The 11,667-nt window shown below is 54.3% G+C and overlaps 1 protein-coding gene across 1 annotated transcript in view; it reads right to left on the bottom strand.

Annotated features, from left to right (window-relative positions):
- Positions 1–6,303: 6,303 nt before the first annotated feature.
- The window catches only part of ATP5F1D (ATP synthase F1 subunit delta), an 11,535-nt gene continuing 6,171 nt past the window's right edge, over positions 6,304–11,667 (bottom strand). The window contains exons 2-5 of the mRNA XM_032788409.2: positions 9,397–9,707; positions 8,582–8,670; positions 7,365–7,492; positions 6,304–6,432 (exon numbers count right to left, since the gene is read on the bottom strand). Of these exons, the coding sequence (XP_032644300.2) occupies positions 7,370–7,492; positions 8,582–8,670; positions 9,397–9,707 (523 nt within the window). The 3' untranslated portion in view covers positions 6,304–6,432; positions 7,365–7,369. The remainder of the gene's footprint in view (positions 6,433–7,364; positions 7,493–8,581; positions 8,671–9,396; positions 9,708–11,667) is intronic.

Genomic DNA, 11,667 nt, shown 5'->3' with positions numbered 1-11,667 from the left:
ATGCCCCTCAATCTTGACCTGCACCATCCCCTAGTGAGAGCCCCAGCACCCAGGAGAGGCATTACAGCAAGGGAGCCAGGACTCTTGGGTTCCATCCCCACCTCTGCCTCAACATGTGGCCCTGGACATGTCCCATCACCAATCTCTGTCTTGGTTTCCCCAACTAGATAATCACTCCAACACGGAGTGTTTCCAAGGTGTTGAGATCATTGACCAAAAGCCATTCTACAAATGCCAGTCGCTTTGGCAACGGTGCTTGGTCCCCCACACCCCTCCCACTTGCCACCGACAAAATCCAGCAGGAAGGGTGGGGAAAAGAAGGAAAAAACCCACAATCTCCTTGCCTTAGCAGCTAAACTGCTGACAGGCCACCAGCCTGCGGCCCTGAAACACTACAGCTCCAGTGCCACCTACAGGCATGGAAAAAAATCCAACACCAACGGAAATCCAATGACCAGAACCGAGAATCCACCGGAATGGAAAACCGAGAGCATGGCCTTCAGAGCCTCATATTAATACGATGGCAGGCAGACACGCAGTGCGCCCAGGTGACAGGCTTCCCTCTCCATCCCTGCTTTACAGGGCATTTCAAACACCGCCTGGGATTTTCCACTGGGCTCCACTCCACCCCAGCGCGGGTTCCCAGGAACAGAGGCCTTCTGTGAAGGTTTATCTCTGTCCCCTGCTGTGTGGACAGGGTGGGGTGTGTGGGTGGAAAGGGGGGAGGCAGTATTTTCCAGTGCTGGAAACAAGGCAGCAAGGCTACGTGAATGGAACAATTAATGAAGCACAGGTTAATCATTAAAGAAGCCAATGGCCCATGGAATAGCAAAGCCCAGCATTCTTTTTGGAGGAGGAAGTGCCAGAAAACTCCTTCAGAGCCACCCAAGGGTGCCTGGGGACACAGATACTGGTTAACACCCTAACCTGGCCTTGCTGTTCCACCACACCAAACACCTGGCCTTCCCAAACACACCAGCTGGCACCATGTTTTGCTACCCCAGAGAAAGCAGAGGCCCCGTTACTTGGGCCTTTTGGAGCAGGGCTGTGCTGGCCAGCAGATGAGCTAGGAATTTGCCCTGTGGAGTTACTATGGAAAGCCTCAGCCAGGCAAGGGTGGAAGGGCTGGCACTGAGGAGGAAGTTTTGAAGGCAGACAGGCTCCTGAGAACAGCATTCCCAGACAGCCCGTCAGCCTCCCAGCCCTCCCTGCTCCACACCTCATTGCAGGAGAGGAGCGCCAGTCAGCCAACATTGGACTCAGCTGCACAGGGGAGCAATGGACTGGGGGTCGGGGGGTATAACAGGCACTCCCCTCGGGGAGGCTGTGATCATCAAAACTGCTCCTGTCCCACACCAGGTATGCAGGCGGCGCTCCCAGTGTCGGTACACAGACACTGGAGTATGAGTACTACATAAGAATGGCCAGACTGGGTCAGACCAATGGTCCATCTAACCTAGTATCCTGTCTTCCAACACTGGCCTGTAGCCAATGCTTCAGAGGGAATAAACAGAAGAGGGCAATTGTTGAGTGATGCATCCCCTTTGTCCCATCCCAGCTTCTGGCACTCAGAGGTTTAGGGACACCCAGAGCATGGGTTTACATCCCTGGCCATCTTAGCTAACAGCCATTGATGGGCCTATCCTCCAGGAACTTATTTAGTTCTTTTTTGAACCTTCCCAACATCCCCCGGCAATGAGTTCTGCAGGTGGACCGTGTTGCACAAAGTACTGCCTTGTTTGTTTTAAATCTGCTGCCTATTAATTGTCTTAGGTGATCCCTGATTCTTATGTTACCAGAAGGGGTAAATAACACTTCCTTATTCACTTTCACCAAACCACTCGTAATTTTAGAGACCTCTGCCATATCCCCCCTCAGACATCTTTCTAAGCCGAACTATCTCAGTTTTTTTACTCTCTCACTGTATGGAAGCCGTTCCATATCCTTATTCATTTTTGTTGCCCTTCTCTGTACTTTTTCCAGTTCTAAAATATATTTTTGCGACGGCGCAACTGGGTCAGAGAGGGTGTCCCCTTCTGAAACGTACAAGAAGGGCAGGATGCTGCAGCATTCAGGGCTAGCACGGAGAAGATGGTGGGTGCAGGGAGAACGTAGAGGAGTCAATCCAACAGCAACTGGAGAATTCTGCGAAAACCTCTGCAGCCACAGAGCAACGGCTCTGCCTCTTCAGCCTTTTCCCTGCATTGGAAATCTGGGTAGAACCAGGGAAATATCTTCCCCCTTCACCATGCTCCCAACTACAGGGGTGGGGAAATCGGGTGCTTTGGAAATATTCCCTAGCAGGATCCACCCCATTGTAAATTATTCCCTGCAAGAAGAGATGCCAAATCGGCTGTCACCAGGCCCTTAAGAGACGCTGATGTTTCAGTTTCCAACCGTTCCCTCTCCGCTGGCTCCCCCATCCCTGTGCAGCAGACATCCATCTGGCTGAGATATGCAAGTCATGACCGAAAGCCCCTAATGGAAATAAATGACATGCTCTCCCCGCTGCTCCAGCATGCAATAAATTCCTCTCCAGCCGCCCCACCCCCACCGCTGCTCAGGCTTTTTTCCAGTCAGTCCTTCACTCCTCATTAACATTCCCCTTTCATGCCCACTCAGGGCCACGTAAAGCCCCCAAGGCAAAGAAATTCCAACCCACCCCATAACAATGCTTTTCATCTATCCACACCACAGTGCTCTATAATCTTTTACAGATGAGGAAACTGAGGCAGAGCAGGGACATGACTTGCCCAAAGTCACACAGCTGGCCAGAGGCAGGACTAGAACACAGGTCTTCCAAGTCCCAGTTTAGTGCCCTAGCCCTTGGGCCATGCTGCCTGACAGCAAGAGGTGCCCCTTTTCTCCCTTGGACCAGCCTCTGATCCATTCCCCTTGTACTCATGCCCATCCCAGGAGAAGCTAAGCCATACTTTGCTGGAGTTAGAGCGATCCTAAGCACCTTGGCTGAGCTACCTCCTGCCTTCCTAGAAACAAAGGGGTCCCATATTCCCAGCCCCAGCAGCAGCCAGGAGCTGCCCCCTTCAAAGCAAGGTGTCACCACTTCTAACAGGGACTCCTGAGCTTTTCCTTAGCATGGATCACATCGTCCTGGCCAAGGTGTCTCATGGGCACCCTGGCACTTGTCTCCATGGGGAAGGAGTTATCCTTGAATGCAAGTCAGCAGCAGGAAATTAAGAGAACCATGAACATGCTGGGCCCACCACAAAGGGCCTTTTGCCCCCATCTCTCCCTGTCCCATGATCCAAACATGTACAAGGAAGGAGATTTTAAATTCCCTGCTATGCCCCCGATCAGTTTAGACTCCAAAGCACTAGGGCAGGTTATTTTATTTTGGGTAAGATACAAGCGAGATCGCTGAGCAGAGCAAATCAGCTGTAGCTTCCAGGCAAGCAGCAGCCAGAGCTGCGGCAGCAAAAGGATAGGACAGATGCTGGCTTCCTACGTGGGCAGAAGGCTCATCTCAGAATAAGCTGGAGGACAGGATAACATTGCTATATACATAACAATCCTGGCAATCAGTTCTGATGGGGAAGGAGAGAGAAGTTAGCAGAGCCTGGGCGAGCTGGGTAGCAGGCTATGGGAGAAGGGGCAGAAGGACTGGGGGACACTTTTGCAAGATGCAAGGTGACCAGCTTATGGGAAGGCAGCTTCCAGCACTGCCCACAGGGGGCAGTAGTGAGCAAGGTGGGATGTACACACCATGTGACCAAAGTATTTCTGGACAACTCAGAGAGCACACACATCTAGTACAGCTCTAAGGGATGAGTGCCTTCCAGCCCCCATGCAGCACAGGCCAATGTTTACCAGGGCAGCCCCATCACGGTGCACTAAAATCCTAATGACCACACACCCGGAGCAAGAAGCTTGGACCAGCATGGAAGTTCTCAGCTTCCCCTCTCCATTGTCAGTCATCGCAGGAGGATCCGGGGCCTGGCTGGTCAGATTCCTGGGAGGGTATAGCTGGCCGGATAAGATGAACTGAGCAAGTCACAGCTGCCCAGAAGCACTATCTGCGGAGACTACAATTCCCAGCATCCACCGCTTTACATAAGAGAAGGGCAAGCGCAGAAGTGGACACTGACCATCCTCTGCCATAAAGAGAGGTGCATACCTCTCTGCGTCTCTATCTCAGACAGCCCCTGCGCCTGCCATCACTCTGCACTTTTGCCATTGCTAGCCAAAGCTGGCAAGAGATGCTCTGAATAGCTAGAGGGGTTGTTGATGGAGACACTTTTCCGGTCCTAAAAATAGCAGCTGGCCATTTCCACAGCTTCCCGGCCTCGCCAACGCTCTTCCATTAGACAGAAAGAAAAAAAAAGCCACCTTCCGCTGGAAGGAGAGATGCAGGCATGCGTCAAGCCAGGCACACACGAGCCACAAATAGAAGCAGGGGAGAGAGCATGGAAGAGGAATCAAAGCAGTTCCAGCCCCAGTTACTCCTGAGACATTTTAATTAGCACTCGTTCTGACTTTGAGGCTTTGCTTATGCACAGCGCAATGCCTGACCTTTAAAAGGAGCAGCGAAAGGGAAGGGAAAACGCGCTGTAGCAGCACAGGGAAGTCAGCAGAGCTCCAAACAAGCTCTGCAACAAGGAGCGTTTAGAGGAATTTAACACCATCGGCACTATTTCTGATTAGGGGGGAAAAAAGAGGAGGGAGGGAGAGGAGAAGAGGCAGCAGTGCTGAAAATAACCATGTTACACTCAGGAGGCATTACTGCACAGAGCGAGGGGGGAGGGGCACACCGCAAGGAGGGGAGTGAGACGATAACTCTGCTGCCCACTGACATTTCCTAGAGTCTCAGCCAATGGAGATCACCAGCGACATGAGTTGGATGGTCTCCAGTGGGTGCCAAAAGACTGAGAAACGGTGATGAAAGCACAGAAAGAGGGAGGGCTGACCGTGTGGGTGTCCTTGGCCAAGTCACTCCACTCTCCGTGCCTAAAGCGGGCTTCAGGATACCCCGCAACCGCCCAGGAGGCTGTGAGGCCCCACCGAGAGGGCTTTACGATCCTCCCACCTAAAGAGCTAGGTGGTCAGTATCAGATTAAGATCCTGGAGGCAGATGGTGCCATTTGTGAGACACGCTTCCTAGAACAGGCTCTGGGACAAGAAGGAGAACCAGATTTTCTTCTGTTCCAGCCCACTCCTCCCCCTAGGTGATGCTCATCTTCTCTGACATTTGAGGCAGCAGGTGGGGATTAGCTAGCCCTCAGGGGGAGACACTAAGCAGCTCACTCCTACTCCCAGCTGGAAGGCTGAGCACAGCCCCAACCCAGCCTCAGACACTGGCCCGAGCTAAGGAGCCTTCACCAATATTAGGGTAAAAAATCTCAGGGATGGGCCACAGCCAACGGCCATCCCAATACATGTAAATATATTGTGTACTCCCAGGCCATTCAGGAAGGATCTCTCCCCCTCTCCCAATCTGGGAACGAAGCCAGCTCAGAGCTCGATGTTGGGAGGATTGGGAAGATCTCATCTCACTTGCAGGATGTCTGGTGTCCAGGGAAGATGGAGCAGCACGCTCCAGGGAGGGGATCAGACAATTTCTGGGCAGAAGCACGCTCCTCCCAGAAATGCAGACAGTAGCATGAGCACTGACAGGAATCCCTGCAGGCATATGCAGCAGACCAGTTCACAGGGAGAGCTGAGGTGGGTGATGAGCAGTGTTTTGGTTCTAACTCCCTGCAAGCCATTACTATGCAGAAGGAGATAGGATCCGAGTCTGCGGATACGTCTACACTGCGCAGTTGTTGCCAAAATGTTTGTCTTTCGCGGGTACTTAAAGCCCCACTGCAAAAGACAAGAGTTTTGCCGATGCAAGCAGCAGTGTGAACGCTCTCCTGCTGACAAAGCCCATGCCACTCGCGGGGCTGGAAGTATTTTGTCTGCAAAAGTGTCGACATAGGCTTGTCGGTAAAAGCTGCCTGGTGTAGCCAAGCCCTAAGGCTGCCCCACTGTGCCATTGGCACAGCACTAATCTTACCATTCAGGCAGATTGTTCCACACGCTGGTGCCAAGGAGTGAAGAATGTGACTTAGAAGAAACCTTTTGCATGGTTCTCCACGGAGATGCAACCAACTAAGGGGACCTTACAACCCTACACGTCTGGGGCAACTGCTCCCAGCTTTACCCAGCCAGACCACAGCTGGGACAGGAACATCCCCACAATCAGCACATCACCTGCAGAGGAGCACTGTGCAATCTGGCTGGTGCATACCATGGGCTCCGCTCCACAGGCTGAACCTGCCTCAGAAGAAGGTCACACTCAGCAAGTTGGGGCTTTTGTTTTCTTTAATTGATCAAAGCGAATCTGTCTCATGCCATCTGTACAAATGGGTGGTGAGGGAAGGGGAGCCGGGCCCAGCCCCAGTCCATGGCTTCTGCATGTCGACAACAGAATCCCTGCAATACACACAAGTGGAAAGGTTTGGAAGGGATCCAGGCTCAGGAGCAATGGGGAAGGCTTGGAGGTTGTTCATGGCCGATGGGCATTTTGGGGCCTGTGTGAAACAAGGCATTGAGGACCACAAGCACCCTTGAGAGCCCCAGGAGAGCAGGCAAGGAGCAAACCGGCCCTACAGACCAAGCTCTCTGCTCATCCATGAAGATGACCAGGGGCTAACAGCTGGGCAGCCTGCCCTTATACCCACTCAAGTGGTCTTTGGGGCTACCAGTGCAGCTCCTTTCAAACCCAGCAGGAACTCAGCCAAGCACCAAGGCCCAGCACGCACCAGAGACAGGAGCAATCCATTCTCACTGAGGAGGTCAATGTCAAAATGGGGGGAAGAGGGGGCATGTGTAGCTATTTAACTTAGAATGGCACAGCCTGCCATATACCCCACCTGTAAGTCAGACTCCCACTACCGCCCCAGCCCCGAATTTGCCCTGCCGGGTCTGAGGCTGTATCTAGACCCCACAGCGAAGTCTGTTAATAGCAGTGACATATTAACCAGAGTGCCACCATAAATGTGGAGACTCCAGCTTGGGCCAGGAACCAACTGTGTCCAGGCATTAGCCACCTTCTAGCAATTTGCTAACCAGGCACCCCTCCTGCCCTGCAGCTGTGATCAGAGATTGACCTGGCACATGCTGCCATCTAATGGCAGAGGTCCGCTATGACGGGGCATACCCCCAACTGCTTTAGTGTCTGCCTCTGGTTGTTCACAGAGGGCCAGGGCTGCAAGTAGGTTCCCTCCTCCATCAGGGCAGTCAGGGAAGCTTGGCTGTCGAGCCCTGCGCAGCCTCAGCCCTTCTAGATGGGGCTTCAGAGAGGGCAGAGCTAACAGCAAAGATCAGGAGCTCCCCACCAGGCCATGGTACAGAAGATGCTTTACCCTAATTACTCCAGGGCTTTTACAAGGGCCTCAGTGGCTTCCACGTTAATCTGGGCTTCTACTTTAGCTGTTTCATCAGGTGCTGCAGCCAGCTGGGACAAGGCCTTATCCAGATTCGATTTAGCAGTCTGTAAACACACAAGCAAGGGGGAGAGCGGTCACCAGGGATTAGGAGCAGGAAAGTACGTCAGAGCACAGCTGCCTCCAGCACATCCGGGGATTCTGGTGCTGGAACAGCTACACCCTGAAGTGCACCACTGAGCTGAGCAGGTGGCTGTTACTACGGGGGCTGGACTTAATGAGCTGGGCCCCACACCAGCACTGGGTGCCCAGGGTGGGGTGCTCAGGGACACCCCTATGCCACACACTGCTCATTCAAGTCAAGCCCCTTTTCAAGCCCACAGTACCTACGAGAACAAAATTTGTCTTGGCAGAGGCCAGTGAGACAGACCAAGTGACCTTCTCAGCCAGGGGCATTGTCTGAGGTGTCCCAGGGCAGAGAATAGACAGGACCTGCTGCCCCAGGTCAGCCAGCCAGGCCTCTTTCCCCAGGGCAGCTGTCACTTTAAAAGAGTCGGTAGAGCTGCAGTAACAAACCACTCTTTAGAGGGTAAGGGCGTACTCAGCAATGCCACAGTAGGCAACTGCTGAGCCAGCAGCACTAAAAACCTTTGTGGGAGGGCACCAGAGAGGCTTGTCCTTGGAAGCTGGAGCAAACCCCAGCAGCCCAATTTTGCAGCCTTTGCAGTGTAGACCAGTCCTGCACACCGGTACTTATCCATATGCAGGGTGCATAGAGAGGCTTGTTCTGTGGGTCTGAGGCCAGCCTGGGCATTTGGACAGCCTATTGAAGGGCCCCATGGTTAAAAGAGGGGCCCCCCAAGACTTTGAAGCAGGTGTGGAGTAGAGAAAGATCACTAAACACTCCAGGACAAAGGGATGCAGCTTGCAGGGAGAGCTTAACTCAGCTTCTTTCCCCTGTATCCTTTAAAGGAAGGTTTAACTCTATGATCCTGGGCAGTGGGTGGAGAGCTCAGGGTGAGGAAACAGACCTTGATCTGGAAAGCCTTCCTCAGCCACAGGAAGCTCCTGAGACAGGCAGCCCACACAGGAGGAATAAGGAGTGAATCTCCCACAGAAGACCTCAGCTTTGCCCTGCTAGCAAGCGGGGCCCAGCCCTGCCACCCAGCGTAGGCAGGTGATCGCAGGGTACTCACAGCGAGATCCAGCATGTCCAAAGTGGCCACCTCTTCTGCCAGCAGCTGCACCGAGGAGTCAGCATTGACTGTGATGGAGCCACTGCTCACTGCAAACACAACAGCAGGGGGACTGAGTCAGCGGGTGCGGTGGGCAGCCCACGGGCCCCAGGTACAGGGCAGGGCTGTGAGCTAAGCCTGGTTTGTGGGGCCAGGTCACAGGATAACAGTGGTGGGAAGGAGTGACAATGGCTGGTACCCCCATCTGTATCTAGTGGAGCTTACGCATTCTTAGCCGTCCCCCGCAGCAGCATTGCGAGGTCAGGTCTGTTGTCAGCTCTCACTGCCCCAGGCGCTCTAGTCACCGGACAGACGACCTGGACCTGCCAGGGGACTAGCGCACGCTCCAATGGTGAATCTTCACTTGCCACTCACCCAGTTGTAGGACTCCTATAGCACCTTCCAGCTGAACACCTCAATGCACTTTGCAGAGGTTTTGTAAGCCTGACAGACTCCCTCCCCAGCCCCAGGAAGGAGGGATTATCCCCATTTTACTGACCGGAGGGCTGAGGCAGAGAGATGATGTGGCTTGCCCAGACTCACTCAGTGCTAGAGCCATAAACAGGACTCAGGAGTCCAGATTCCCAGTCCTCCATCCATTGGACAACAGCCCCCTCCCAGACCCACAGACAGAACCCAGAAGTCCAGGCTCCCGGGATCAATGGTGAAGCAAAGATTCTCCCCCACCGTAACCCTGAAGGGGAGTCCTTTCCAGGCAACAATTCCTCTCTGCTGCCTCCTCTCACACTTTCAGGGCCCCATCTAGTTTCACACACCAAAGTACTTGGTCGCTGTGCCGTCCTCGGCAAAGACCGTCACAACTCCAGGTTTCAGGACCTGCAGGGTGGGAACGTGAGATGCCAAGATGCCGAAGGAGCCGCTCAGCGTGGGGACGTCCACCTGCTTCACGGTGGCACCATTGTACAACACCTGAGAGAGGGGAAGGGCAGTTGGGAGCAGTTCTCTACCCCGACAGCAGGAGGCAGTACCAGGCAAGGGTCCCTCATCCCATCCTGCAGCTACAACTGGCAGAGCAAGGGCCAGAAGGGACCCAGGGAATCTTCTCTCACAACATGGGCGCGATCTGCTGAGTTAACAGAATCCCTGCCCTGCCCTCCCAGGCTGAAGGGGCGAGCAGGTTCAGTATCAGCGTACAGCCAGAATGCTTCGGAAGGGTGGGACTCGGGAGGTGGGGAGGGAGTGGGCCTGGCAAACATTGACTGCGAAAGAGCTCCAAGTGCAGGGGGGTGGCCTGAGGAGTCATGGAGTCAGGAGTGGGCGAGAGAGACAAAGGGAGCGGTTTGGAGAAGCTTGGGAAGAATGTAGGGAGCCCTTAACGTGAACCCTAGTCGAGGAGGCTGATAGGAGAGAGATAGCGAGACAGGCTTCTCAGAAGCTTCCCACGCAGCTCTGCCAATGCAGCACAAGTCCTGCCTTGCCGTGCTAGTGCTCTGTTCCAGCCCTGGGCACCCCCCTGTCCCAGCGCTCTGCCCGTGCAACCTCAGACCTGAACTGCAACACCTCTGCTGGCTCAACACTTGGCTCCCACCCCGCTCCACCCATGCAGCTCAATCCTAATCTGCAGCACCCCTTGCTAGTCCAGCTCCAGGACACCCCTCCCACAACTCTGCTAGTGCACCTCAATGCCAACCCACAGCACCTCAGTTAGCCCAGTCCTGAGGCCCCATGATAATCCTGGGCACCTCTGTAGCAGGAGACGCAAGCCATGCCAACACATTCTCAAAGAGGAATCCGACAGACCGAACATCTCGCTTGTGAGCCAACCCTGACCCCACAGGTACAGGGAAAACAGCAGCCACAGCAGCTCCACAAAGGCAGGACTGGAGCGTCAGGAATGCTGAATGTAAGGGGTGTGGCAGAGCGGAGAAGTGTGGGTGCACAGCTGGCATAGCAGGGGGTGCTGCAGGGTTGAGAAGGTACTTAGGCTGTAAGATCCTCTGGGAGGAGCTCACCTTTTCGCTGTGTGTGCGCAGTGCCCCAAATCCTGGGGTCCCCAGTGCTACTGCAGCACAAACAAACAACAGAGCCAGGGAGCTTCAGAACTGGGTGCTGCAGGGTCAGGTTAAGGTGCACTGGCTGAGCTGCACAGGGGCCCCAGGATCAGGCTAGGGGTTCAGGCTCAGGACTGAAGAGCACTAGCAAAGCAGCCTGGAAGATTAGGCCATAATCTGATAATCCAGTGTGTTCTGCCTGAACTACTGTGTCCGTCTCTTAAAATAAAAAGATTTCTAAATCCCTTCCATCCCCAATGGCTGCGCCTTTAGGGCCTGATCCCTGCCTTCCTCCCTGCTTGCGTTGGGCAGCCAGGGCAGATAGTTTGCCCAGCACCTACTCAGGCATTTCTCCCCCTTTAGCAGAGAGCTTGTGCTGGATATAAACAGGCCGTGAACAATGTTTCTCTACCAGTTGGACACTTGTCAGGATCTGTTATCACTACGTAACAATCCACAAACAGAGGTTAGCTGCATAAATGGCATTTCATGGCTCCTATCAGAGCCGCGGGATTCCCCTCCCCAAACCCTGCGAGAGCCCTTTGCCCTCACAGGGCTGGCACCACATCGAGCTTCAGAGGGACCAGACACAAAAAAAGTTGGCATCATACAATACTAGGATATAACATTCCTGAAACCACCTGCATTTAATGGGTCTAGAGCCTCCTGCCTGCCGTGGAATGAGCTGTACAGTCAGACAGACACTGGGGCAAGGAGAGGTGCCCTGCACCATGGTCTGAAGGTCACCGATTGCGTGTGTGTCTGTGTGTGTCGGAATTCCACATGTGGGGACTCTTCCTTGCCATCCCCACATGGCACAGCCCCCGCACGCTCTAGGATGGGGCTGTACGTTCAGGCACAGGTCTAACTGGCCCATACCAGCAGCCTGCAAACACCACCCCTGTGCCACACCCCCTGGTGCCCCCCAGGCCCGGCCTAGGACCCCCCAACACACACACCCCTGGTGCCCCCCAGGCCCGGCCCAGGATTCCCCCCGACACACACACACCCCTGGTGCCCTCTAGGCCCGGCCTA

Source organism: Chelonoidis abingdonii, chromosome 11, assembly GCF_003597395.2.
Source record: "Chelonoidis abingdonii isolate Lonesome George chromosome 11, CheloAbing_2.0, whole genome shotgun sequence".
Taxonomy (NCBI): Eukaryota; Metazoa; Chordata; order Testudines; family Testudinidae; genus Chelonoidis; species Chelonoidis abingdonii.
This window is presented reverse-complemented; position numbering and strand designations above follow the sequence as displayed.